At 38.5% G+C, this 13,507-nt stretch overlaps 1 protein-coding gene across 17 annotated transcripts in view; it reads right to left on the bottom strand.

Annotated features, from left to right (window-relative positions):
- Positions 1-13,507, bottom strand: part of Atad2b (ATPase family, AAA domain containing 2B) — a 143,473-nt gene that overhangs the window by 109,245 nt on the left and 20,721 nt on the right. For all 17 annotated transcript variants that reach the window (XR_015622087.1, XR_015622088.1, XR_015622085.1 and 14 more), the window contains exons 3-8: positions 12,245-12,294; positions 11,700-11,853; positions 10,286-10,388; positions 9,070-9,178; positions 7,951-8,067; positions 2,432-2,507 (exon numbers count right to left, since the gene is read on the bottom strand). Coding sequence is in view for 10 of the 17 variants with exons in the window: in NM_001427483.1 (NP_001414412.1) it covers positions 2,432-2,507; positions 7,951-8,067; positions 9,070-9,178; positions 10,286-10,388; positions 11,700-11,853; positions 12,245-12,294 (609 nt within the window). In the remaining 7 variants the exon portion in view is untranslated. The remainder of the gene's footprint in view (positions 1-2,431; positions 2,508-7,950; positions 8,068-9,069; positions 9,179-10,285; positions 10,389-11,699; positions 11,854-12,244; positions 12,295-13,507) is intronic.

Here is a 13,507-nt window from a genome sequence, read left to right as displayed (position 1 = left end):
AGCGCAAGGCCCTGGGTTCGGTCCCCAGCTCCGGGGGGAAAAAAAAAAAAAAAAAAAAAAAAGAACAGAACACCTGTAGCTTTTCAAATATGGTAGTTCAAAAGTTAGTTAAGCAACAATTTTACATTCAAATTTAGAGAGAACATCTGTTGTTGTTATAAATATCAAAATCTAAGAACGGGGCATTTGTTACCTTCTTTATTATTCCTCTTTTCCCAAATTATCATAAATAGCTCAATCATTTTAAAAAGTAAATATACTTGTTTACAGGAAAATAAAGGCTTTTACTTCCCAATAATGACTTTTCTACTCTGCATGAAATATTCTTTTAAAAGATTTTATTTAGGGATTGGGGATTTAGCTCAGTGGTAGAGCGCTTGCCTAGAAAGCGCAAGGCCCTGGGTTCGGTCCCCAGCTCCGAAAAAAAGAACCAAAAAAAAAAAAAAAAAAAAGATTTTATTTATTTATTTAATGCATATGAGCAAACTTTAGCTGTTTTCAGACACACCAGCAGAGGGCATCAGATCACATTACAGATGGTTGTGAGCCACCATGTGCTTGCTGGGAGTTGAACTCAGGACCTCTGGAAGAGCAGCTGGTACTCTTAACATCTGAGCCATCTCTCCAGCCTGCATGAAATATTTTTAATAAAAAGGAAAATACTTAGCCAGGCTTGATGATATGTCTGCAGTCCAAGGTATTTGGGAAGATCATGAGGTAAGAGGATCTCTTGAGTCCAAGAGACCGGGTTGAACAACATAATAAGATCCTATCTTGGGGTTGGAGATTTAGCTCAGTGGTAGAGCACTTGCCTAGCAAGCACAAGGCCCTAGGTTCGGTCCCCAGCTCCGAAAAAAAGAAAAGAGAAAAAAAAAAAAAAAAAAAAAAAAAAGATCCTATCTTAAAAATTAAGTCGAAGAGGAGCTGGAGAGATGACTCAGCAGTTAAGAGTACTGGCTGCTCTTATAGAGGCCCCAGGTTCAGTTCCCAGTAATGACATGGTGACTCACAGCTATCCGTAACTCTGGGTCTAGGGGATCCAATACCCTCTTCTGGCTTCCAGAGGCACCAGGCATTAAGTAAGTAGTGCACAGACATACATGCAGGAAAAATACCCATACGTAACATAATAAAAGAATAATTATCCAAAATAACTAAATAAAAGAGACCAAAAAAAAAATATATACTGATGGTAAATAATTATATAACTGGCCAGGCATGGCAGTACACAGCTTTATCCCAGCATGTGGGAGGCAAAGGTAGGCATCTCTCTAAGTTTGAGGCCAGGCTGGTCTGTATAGCTAGCTCCAGGACAGCCAGGACAACATAACAGGGTCTCAAAAGACAAAAGGAAAAAAAATTACTACATAACTGGTCTAGAAACTACAATAATTTTAAAAGCTTACAACGTGTATCCCTTCAACATGTCCAGAATTTATCATAACCAAATTAAATTCCTTATTCTTCTAAATTGTATACTTCAAGACACAGCTAGAGGAATAACTTTATAAATTAAGATTCCAATAGCTCAAAAAAATAGTAACAAGAACTAACAAATAAAACTGAATCAGATTTAAGACTGGCTGGCTGGGTATAGTGGCATATGCCTAGAAATCCCAGCACGGAGGGACTGAGAGAATTCTAACACAGCCTAGGATTTATAGCAAGTCTGCTTCAAATAAATAAATAATCTTTTCTGAATCGCAAAGAAAACAAACAACTACCAGTGTAAAGAGAAGTCTAGAGAAAGAAAAAATCTTTGCCAGTGATTTATCAAATAGGGACTGCTATCCAGAATACGTAAAATTAAAAAAATAAACATAAAGACTGTATAATAGTCCAATTTATACATACACTATGAAAAGAGAACCAGATGGTTACCACAAATTCAAAGCCAAACTAATAAAGCAAGGAATTATCTCCAAAAATTAATAAAATGATACATTCCTAAATATCTAAACACCTATATCTGCTGGGTTTCACTTTGTTTTGTTTTTAAGTATAAAGGGGAGAAATGCATTAAGGCCTAGTGCCCAGGTGTGCTTCAGTGAGAATCTTTACTCTACTAGGAGCAGAAGCACAAGAATCCTGAGATAAGGAGCTTCAGGCAGGCCAGAGCAACAAAACAAAACCAGTTCTCTATAGGCAATAAAAGCTAGTCACTGCCTCAAAGAAGGACGCCATGGGCCGGTCTCCATTCAACTCTTAAGAGATGTTAGCTTTCAGACCATGAAAGTCAAAATTAATTTAAAAATTAAATGTAAAAATGAACCATGAACAAAAATAAAGCAAGAGTCATGTGTCAGATGATAACTGTCACAAATGAGAGAAAGGACAGAAGCTAGGAAGAAATCAGAGGATGCAATTAAGTCTCTCGTTTTCTCATTAACATATGCAACTACTTTCTCCTTCCAAATCAAATACAACTTACCTGATATGGCTTCTTCTTGCTGGAGACCTGTGAATATCAAATAGTGTATTTTCCCTCTTTTTTTGATGAGCCGGTACTAAAAGAAAAAGAAAGATAGAAATAACTAATAAGTCCATGCACTAAAGGAGCCTCTATTAACTTTCTATGAGAACCTAGTCATGTATCTTCAACTTCCACACTACTGTCTGGAAGCTTAACAAAGACAAAAACTTTGTATTAGTACTATTTTGCTTCAAATAAACATTTTAAATAGATGTTAATATTTCCAAAAGTATGATCCATTTTTCACAAATTTGTAGTAGGAAAGAAAACAGCATAATATTATCCCCCAGTAATAGTTCTCTACAAAACCATAAATGTGAACAAATCTTCATGCTTAAAAGTACCTTCACAAGGGGTACGAAACCAGGGTAGCAGACGGTTGCGGCATAATAAAAAATATGCATTAGAAAAGATAGGAAGAAACAGTTTACATTCCCTGCCTTACAGCTCCCCCACTAGGAAAAGGTTCCTTGACCCTACCTAGTAGTTTTAGTGACCTGTCCCTAATCTGCTTCAGGTATTTGAATTCTTGGTCCCTAGCAGGTGGCTGTTTAAGAAGGATTAAGAGATAAATAAGGGGCTGGAGAGATGGCTCAGTGGTTAAGAGCACCGACTGCTCTTCCAGAGGTCCTGAGTTCAAATCCCAGCAACCACATGGTGGCTCACAACCATCTGTAAATGGATCTGATGCCCTCTTCTGGTGTGTCTGAAGACAGCGGCTTATATATAATTAATTAATTAATTAATTAATTAATTTTAAAAAAGAGATAAATAAGGCTTTGGGCTGGGTAGTAGTATCACAGGCCTTTAATCCCAGCACCCAAGGGGCAGAGACAGGTGGATCTCTGTGATTTAGAAGCCAGGCTGGTCTACTGAGTGAGTTCCAGGACAGCCAAACCCACAGAGAACCCTCGTCTCAAAAAAAAAAAAGAAAGAAAGAAAGAAAGAGAGTGAGAGAGATAGAGTGAGTGAGTGAGTGAGTGAGTGAGTGAGTGAGTGAGTGAGAGAATAAGTGAGTGTGAGTGAGTGAGAGAGAGGGAGTGAGAGAGGGAGAGAGGAAGAGTGAGTGAGGGTGAGAGAGTGAATGAGAGAGGGAGAGAAGGAGGGAGAGGAAGAAAGCGAGAGTGTGACAGTGAGTGAGTGAGTGACATGGAGAGAGAGACAGAGACAGAGAGCATTGTTGGAGGAGGTGTCACTGAAGGTAAGCATAAGGTTTCAAAAGTATCTTGCCAACCCTCAGAAGCTCCCTGCCTCCTGCTTGTGAATCAAGATGTAAGTACTCCATGCATAGCAGATGAGCAGCTTGGTCTTCATGACAGTGCCCCAACAACAAGAGGGGGGATTATCCCCCAATCTGTCGCCTGCTTGTGGATCCCATTCCCCTAGCCTTGTCTAGCCTCAGTGGGAGAAGATGTGCCTAGTCCCTGCAAGGACTTGATGTGCCAGGGTGGGGTGATACTCGAGGGGGCTCCCCCTTCTCAGAGAAGGGGAGGAGGGAAGGAGCCACACGAGGGGTTACGGGGAAGAGGGGGCTGCTATTAGGATGTAATGTGAATAAATAATGAACAAAGTACAAAAAGAGAAAGACAGAAGAGCTCAGCTGCTGTTCCAGCCTCCTGCCACCATGCAATCACTGTCAACAGAGCCTACCCTTTTAGAACAGTCAGCTCCATTAGCTCTTTTCTAAGTTGCCTTGTCACATTGCTTTATCACAACAATAGAAAGCTATGGCTAAAGTCGGTCGAAGGAGTTGAGCCTACCTCAAGATGGAAGCCAAATGTGGAAGTCATCGCGCACATGGCATTAGCTTTGGGGGCATTAAAAAGGCAAGAATGAGATTGTTGTAAATTCTTCCTCCACGGTTTCAGAGAGGCACTGAGACCGAGCAACATGTGGTAATCCTGAAGTCATTGTCAGAAAAAAATCCTTCGTAGGCAATTATGTAAAAGCCCTGAAAGTGAAGCCTGGGTTGTAATGCAGACACCAAGATGTTGGAGATGCTAGAGGCCTGAGACGACTACTGGAGAGAGCTGCATATAGGGAGTGGAAGGAGGCCAAGAAAGAGATGTATGTGGCACAAAGCAAAGCTGGAGGGGCAGAGCCATCTAAGCCCTAAAGTCACAGGTCTAAGACATGGAGCTACAGGATTTAGCATTTACCCCGCTGAGATTCTATCTTGCTTTGGTCCAGTATCTCCTCATTATGTCCCCATTTCTCTTTTAAATGCATATTGGAAGTATGTGATTTGTTTTCTATTTCACAAAGGAAGGATCTCAGCCAAGAATCTTAAAGTTAGACTAAATGCATTTTGCATTACAATCTCATGGGCCTATAGGACTAGGGAGTAAAAGGAGACTGGCCTCCATAGGCTGGGTACTTGAAGACCAGCTGGTAGTGCTCTTTGAAGAGATTACGGAATCTTTGGGAAGGGAAGCCTTGATGGAGGCGCTATATCAATAAGCATGGGCTTTGAGAGCCTACAGCCTCACTTCGCTTCCTGCATTCTCTATGGGACTTAAGATGTCATCTTTCGTGCTGGAGAGACGACTCAGTGGTTAAGAGCAACAACTGCTCTTCCAGGGGTCCTGAGTTCAACTCCCAGCAACCACATGGTGGCTCACAACCATCCATAATGAAATCTGGTGTCCTCTTCTGGTGTGTCTGAAGACAGCTACAGTGTACTTATATATAATAAATAAATCTTTTTTAAAAAGAAGACAACAAGAATCTTTTTTAAAAAAGATGTGGTCTTCAGCTTTCAGCCACCAGACACCATGCCACTCCCACCATTATGGACTACTCCTCTGGAACCAAATAAATGCCTTCCTACATAAGTTGCCTTTAGTCTCAGTGTTATCATGACAAAAACAACAAGAACCCTAACGCAGTGATGAAGTGATGTTGATACACACACACACACACACACACACACACACACACACACACACGGACACACACCTACATGCACATGGATACACACACACAAGATTTGCCACTGGCAAGTAAACATGAAAAAAATGTTCAACCTAATTAGAGAGACACAAACAAACTACAATATATACCCTATTCTAGCTGGGTTTTGCCCACAAATACATACATATAAACGCATTGATGAGTATATGAAACAAACTTTTTAATTCCTTATATTGATCAGGGGGAGTGGTCAGAGGACACTCAGTTTTCTCCTTCCTCCTTATGTGAGTCCTGTGGCTCTAACTCAGGTTGCCAGGCTTAGACAGCAGATGTCTTTACCAGTTGACACATCTCACCAGCTCTGGAACATAGTTTTTCTTTTGTTTTTTTTTTTTGAGACAGGGTCTCACTGTGTAGCCTTGGCTACCTAGAACTTACTATGTAGACCAGGCTGCCTGTGTCCGAGTTCTAGAATTAAAGGCATGCATTACCAAGGATTATGCTAGGAACATAACTCTTTTTTTCTCCTCTAGTAAAGAATATAACAGGATAACTCTATGTAGTCCTAGCTGGGAGCATATAACCTTAATAAAATGCCACAACCAACCACTTTGGAGGATAGCTGCATTTTTACAAAATTAAATATACATACCTAATCATAAAATCTACCAACTACACTTCTTAATATTTGCCTATTGTTTGAAACAGTCTTGGGCTCTTGTGTAATCCTACTGGCCTCAAAATTTAGACCCCTCTTCTGCCCTAGACTTAAGAGTACTGATATTAAAGATGTGCTGGTACCACCACACCTGGGTTTATAACAACCAAACCAAAAGCTGAAATTAATCCTAATGTCCTTGAAGAATGAATAATAAAACAGTTGTGATGGTCCATGCCTATAATGAATACTACAATAATTATGCAGAATGAAAGAGAAGGCTGGAAACAGTGGTGATTTGTGCCTGTAATTGTACCACTTGAAGACTGGGAGAGGAAGATCACCAGTCGGAAGCTACCCTAAACTAGCCAGTAAATTCCAGACCAGCCTAGGCAAGAAGGAGAGTATTTCAAAAAATTTAAAGAGATGTCAAACACTTAAAATTTCATTTGTAAAAAATCAAAAACATATAAATCTCATCTAAATCAAAGTAAATAGGTACCCAAAGACTAATGCAAGGGAGACACAAATGACAGAGCAGAATCTGCACAGGAATGAGGGAACCTGATGGCATTGATGAGTTACGTCTGTTATCTTCATTATGTCAAAGCTTCACAGGTGTGGACAAATTACAAAACTTGACCAATACATACTCTAGACTTTATTTCAGCTAAAGACTCAAAAAATGAAAAACAAAACATCAGAATAACGATCCCCAACCTTTTTCCTGCATAACACATCTCTTATTAGTGACACAGTTATCTGAGACAATGACTCCTAAGAGGCAGAGGAATGTTTGAACCTTTAAGCAGCTTCTAGAATTAGCACACTTCTGCCATACAATCACAATTTTAGAGTATAAAATTCTCAGTAAGGGGCTGGAGAGGTGGTTCAGTGGTTAAAGACACTGACTGCTTTCTAGAGGACCCTAATTTGAGTCCCAGTACTTACATGGTGGCTCACAACCATCTGTAACTCCAATTCCAGAGAATCTAATGTCCTCTAATGGCCCTTGTGGGCACTTGGCAAGCACATGATGCACAGACACTTTCAGGCAGAACACCCATTCCTTTTTTTTTTTTTTTTTCTGTCTACATAGCCTTGGCCACTCTAAAACTCTCTATGTAGACCAAGCTAGCCTCAAACTTACAGAGACCCATTTGCCCCTCCCTCCTGAATGCTAGGATTAAAGGCTAATACCAACATACTTGGCCAAAATACACACACACACACACACACACACACACACACACACACACACAGTTTCTAATTCTAAATAAAAAAAGATTCTCAAAAACATTATAAGTGAATAAGGGTGCATAAGATGTCACAGAGAATGACCCAAGACAAAGCACTTGCCTAACATGCAAACCTTATGTTTAACTCCTAACAACAAAACAAAATCACAAATGACGACACACAGGCAAATGTACACACAGAAACAAGACAGCCAAAGGACTGAGTGAGAGGACGAGGAAGAGAGTGATAACGCTATGCATGCCCAGTCTGCCATCGTCCACCGTAACTACCGCGGCACGTGTACATGGAATTATGCAGAAAAAGACTTGCAGGACTATCAAGAGCTTTCATTATTTTAAATTCAGCACTACTTGTTTGTTGTTTGTTTTTGTTTGGTGGTGGGTTTTTTTTTTTTTCTTTATTGGAAAAGGGATTTGCCAAAAATGAAGACCTAGCCTTAAGCCTTTGAACTTCAGTCTCCTAAACAACAAGAACACAGGACCACACCACCGAGCCCAGGACACAGGACCACACGACCACACCACCGAGTCCAGGACACAGGACCACACGACCACACCACCGAGTCCAGAAAAGAAATGCTCTTTTTTCTCAAGAGTGGTAAAGCCACTCGGTTACAGAAGACGGGGAATTGTTTAGAGTCACCTACCTATTGGCGGTGCTTGATATCGATCCACTGTTTTTCTTTGTCTCAAATTATATGGTCTATCATTTTCTTCTCCTTCTGCCTCTTCAACTTCTATGTCTCCATCCTCCTCTTGAGATTCTAGTTTCCATGTATGAAAAAGAAACACTTTGACCCACATGTATGAACCCATTCTCAACCAAGTATTTACTTTCATCCATTATTCTTTCTACAAAGTGACATTCTAAAATGTCAGCAATTTATGATATGGTATAAACTAGTATAACCAAAAATAAGCCCAGGTAAATATAAAAACAAAGAGCTCTTTCTATCAATAATCAATATACTTCTGTGGAAAAATAAACCATTGTAAGCCTGGTATGGTGATGCACACCTTTAATCCCAGCACTCAGAAGGCAGAGACAAGCAGGTCTCTGTGAGTGCCTGGTCTACAAGGCTAGTTCCAGGACAGCCAGGACTACACAAAGAAACTATGTCTCAAGGTGGGAAAAAAAAGATTATCTTAGAAAGTAATCTATACTTTCAATATACCACATTTCCTGAAATCCATTCTATGAGGATCACTGCATAGAAAATTAAACCCAGTTTATAAATTGACAGGGCTAATGTGCTCTCTTTACATTCCTAGTTCCAGCCCTATAAATTCACTCTGTATTCTTCAGTTCAGAACTAGACAGATATCAGGCAAAAACACTACAACTCCTTCCACTACTATTAGTACTTCCATTTTTCTCTACATACTTCTCATTCTATAACAAAAATTAAAATTCGAATAATCAGGGACTTGGATGGAGCCTTTAGTTGGAAGGTTAACAAGTAAAACAAGAGGGCTACCCACCAGGCAGGCTAGCCAACAGCCCAGGCTTACCCATACTAGACAAGTTACGGACTACCAATACCACTTCTTTTTGCCAACTGAAGAAAATGAAAATTCAGATACTAGCTGAATTTAAATTTTACTTTAGATTATACAGCATAGACGTAAAAGGCAAAAACAAAAACAAAAAAAAAAACCAAAAACAAAAACAAAAGCAAAACAAGTCTGCTCTAACTGTATAGCTATTCCATATCCTTCCTCCCGCTCAGGTTTCCTAGATGCCCATCACAAGGTGCTGCACAGACCTTCTTCCTCGCCCTCAGTAGAAACTTCATGATGATTCTGTATCCCATAACTATTTCTTCTCAGTGATTTTCTTCGTCTTTTAACCCTTGAATACATATCCATATTTTCCTTTCAAAGAAAGAAATTTGTCAAATATTAACATAGCATTTAATCTCTGCTATAAATAAGTCAATAAATCAACCATGCTTGCTTGATATAATCTACTGTACATCTACTCATAAGGCACAAGTTCATGAAAAGTGCATCCTAAAATAAATAAGTATAAAAATAAATGATATGGAATATGGCATAGTTCAGAGTCATGTTTAACATAGGTTCAAGTCCATAGGGCTATTTTTATTATTATTACTTTAGAGGAAGGGAGGAGAAAAAAAAAAGCTAAGAGAGAAGAAAGTTGGAGAGAAGAAAAATAAATTGGGGTGAGGGGTTTGAAGAGGAAGCAGCAGGAACAGCAGCAGACAGTAAAATACAAACCTAAGTATGGAATGAAGAGAAATACACAATTGTAAATTTTAAAATATATAACACTGGGGGTTGGAGAGATTGATGTCTTAGCAGAAAGAACACTGGCTGCTCTTCCAGAGGGCCCAGGTTCAATTCTTAGCATCCACTTGACAGCTCACAACTGTCTCTATCTCCAGTTCCAAGGGATCCAACACAGACATACACACAGGCAAAACACCAAAGCACATAAAATATAAATAAATGAATGAAATTTCTGTTGGTTTGGGAATGCAGCTCAGTTGGTAGAGTGCTTGCCTCGCATGCACAATGTCCTGGGTTCCATCTGCAGCACTCACTCCATGAACCAGGCATGATAACACCTGCCCGGAAGCAGGTGATCAGAAGTTCAAGGCCATTTTTTGGCTACATAACAAGAAAGAGGAGGGGAGGGGATAGGAGGGGAGGGGAGGGGAGAGGAGGGGAAGGGAGGGGAGGGGAGAGGAGAGGAGAGGAACTGCTAGTCATCCTGTTTCTGGACACCTAATTCTTTGCAAGTATAAATAAAATACTTCTCTTCCAGACAGTACAAGTTTGCTCCCCGGCACCCACATCAGAAGGTTCACAACCAACTGTGACCCCAGCTCTAGAGGATCCAATTCCCTCTTCTGACCTCTGTTGGCTTCCACACCCAAGGCAGACACTCACACGGACATACGTGAATAAAAACTAAGGAGAAATACTTGCAAAGATTTCCATAGCTAATATACTCACAAATTCTGTATCTGTCCACATTCGAAGCCGCTCTACTTCGCCTGATCGACGATTTCGTCGAATGTTAATATTATCCATTTCTTGTAACACAGCTTCAGCAGTACTAAAATTACATAATAAAAAGAACTCAGACAATGGTGGGAACACATTCCATATCATAAACATTAAAGGCTCATCAAACCAGCATTAAATTATCTCTTGATATGTAACTATATATCTCAATTAAATAAGTTTCATAACGAGAATTTATCAAAACACAATTCCCAATTTATAAAACAAGATGGCCAGCTGTGGTGGAGCACACCTTTAATCCCAGGACACAAAAAGGAGTTAAGTAGATTTCTGTGAGTTCAAGAAACTCACAGCCTGGTCCACACAGTTCCAGACCAGAAAACACTAAATAGTGAGATATTACACTAAAAGATGGAATTGTTCTATTACAGGACAATTCCCAACATCCATATCAGGTAGCTAGTTCACAAACACACGTAACTCTAGCCCCAAGGAATCCAAAGCTCTCTTCTGCTCTCCACAGGTACAGTATTTACACATACAAACAGATACACATAAAAATAAAACATTTTTATTTTTAAAAGAGATGAAAGACTATCTTCAACTTTTACACACTTATTAAAACTTTAAAATTGTAAACCTTGTTTATAAGGCTCAAAAGAAATAAGCATGTTTGCTTATTAAAACTTTAAAAACCTATAATGTAGGTCAGGCATGGTAGAGACACCACTTCAGAGGCAGAGATAAATGAATGACTATAAATTCATGGCCAGCTTAACCTACGTAGTAAGTTTCAGGCTAACCAGGTCTACATACTGAGACTTGTTGGGGGGGGGGGGGGGGGACACTACCATATCCTGATAAATAACTACTAGATTCATGAAATGGGGGGGGGATCATTTAATATTAAGCCGTTACCAAAAAAAAAAAACCATAAAAAATGGATATATAAAAAGTTTAAAGCTAATAAGGTTAATTGAACAATTTTTAAATTAAAGTAGAACACCAATGTCTCAAACACCTAGGATAGTATCTTAGCAATTGCTATTTAGGTTTTTTTGTTTGTTTTGTTAGGCTCAGTTCACGTAAAAACTGGGAACGGCACCAAGTAAAGAAAGGAGGTAGAGAAGAGCTACAGGTGAGGGGGCTAGTGGGGGGAGACAGGAGCTCTCTGCCCAGAGCAAGCAGCAGCCAAGCTAGCCAACAGGTTTGCTCTGGATTCAGTGAGAGAGCCTGTCTCAAAAATTAGAGCAATTGAGGAAAGCACTGTCAACCCCTGATCTCCAATGGCACACACACCTCCCATACACATTCAAACAAATGTACATACAAACACATATACACCACATGCACATGTACACACAAAAATAGCTGAAAATCAAAAACTCATAAACACTCATACCTATTTACTAGTTGATCAAATAATAAACTCTGATTCACACTTTCAAATCTGTTTTTCCTGGACCGACAGCTTTTTCTGACTTCCATGTCACCATTTATACATGAAAGGTCGCCATCTCCTTTCTTTTCCCCTCGAAGGGGGTGGCTTCGAAGTGCTGCAAGAGAGGTAATTTCATTTCAAAGAGAAGAGTACAGAAAAACAGAAAAAAAATAAAAAATTTAAAGGCTACAAAAACTGAATATAATATGTTAAATGGCTTTAATATTAAACAATCAAGGTTTTCAATATTAATCTTTGCAATAAATGAAGTTTAGTCATTTCCAACTAACAGAGTATACTATTACGTCACTCTAAGAGGTTGGAATGTATGGCTCAGAAGTAGGAAACTTTTGGGCTGTGCAGGAGAACCACAGTTCAATCTCTAGTCCCAAAAAAATTTTAATAAAAAGCAAAACTAAAAGGCTACACTTCCGTCCATTTTCATACTTAACCCAACACCACTCTAACAATTTCAATATTAACCAGCTTCTCAGCAGGATACTCACACAAGCTACTATGTCCGTTTGGTAATGTAGCACCAGGCTGAGAAGTTAACCTAGAATACAAATATATTTAATACACAAACATATCAATATTTGTTTAGAAAGGTAAGAAATGAATTATCCATCTTTAAAATGTTAATTTATTATTTTTCATAAAATATTTTACTTTGATAACCTATCAATTAAAATCTACTAGTTCAAAGTCATTTCATTATTTCAAGAGAAACTTTAATAAAACACTGAATATAAGCTGAACTAATTTCGTTGCCAACTGTATCAATTCCAATCCTATTAAAAGATTAAGGTTAAGCAGCATAAATGTAACCAAGATCATAAGGAGCCATGGCAACAGACAACTATAGGCTTCATTGAGTTAATAAATTCCAAGCTATGACAAATTTATTCGAACTGTAAGAGAAGAAAAATATACTTAAATATCAAAAACACTTGATAATTTTCAAACTATCTGATCTGTTTTAAAACACAAAGACCAGGGTTGGGGATTTAGCTCAGTGGTAGAGCGCTTGCCTAGGAAGCGCAAGGCCCTGGGTTCGGTCCCCAGCTCCGAAAAAAAAAGAACCAAAAAAAAACAAAAAACAAAAAAAAAAAAAACACAAAGACCTATTCCCTCTCCTCTCAAATAAATAAAACAAATAAAAACAAATAAAAAGTCTATCTTAATATACTCTCAAAAGTAAAATTTCACCTTTAGCACCTCTGTACACCATATGCATGATACTTCAGGCATATGAGTGTAATTAAAGCACCTAATTTAATACATGTACTCTCACATATTGATTTAATACATGTACTCCCACATATTGATTTAATACATGTACTCCAACATATTGATTTAATACATGTACTCTCACATATTGATTTAATACATGTACTCTCACATATTGATTTAATACATGTACTCACACATATTGATTTAATACATGTACTCTCACATATTGATTTAATACATGTACTCCCACATATTGATTTAATACATGTACTCTCACATATTGATTTAATACATGTACTCCCACATATTGATTTAATACATGTACTCTCACATATTGATTTAATACATGTACTCTCACATATTGATTTAATACATGTACTCTCACATATTGATTTAATACATGTACTCTCACATATTGATTTAATACATGTACTCTCACATATTGATTTAATACATGTACTCTCACATATTGATTTAATACATGTACTCTCACATATTGATTTAATACATGTACTCTCACATATTGATTTAATACA

This window comes from Rattus norvegicus, chromosome 6, assembly GCF_021556685.1.
Source record: "Rattus norvegicus strain SHRSP/BbbUtx chromosome 6, alternate assembly SHRSP_T2T, whole genome shotgun sequence".
NCBI lineage: Eukaryota > Metazoa > Chordata > Mammalia > Rodentia > Muridae > Rattus > Rattus norvegicus.
This window is presented reverse-complemented; position numbering and strand designations above follow the sequence as displayed.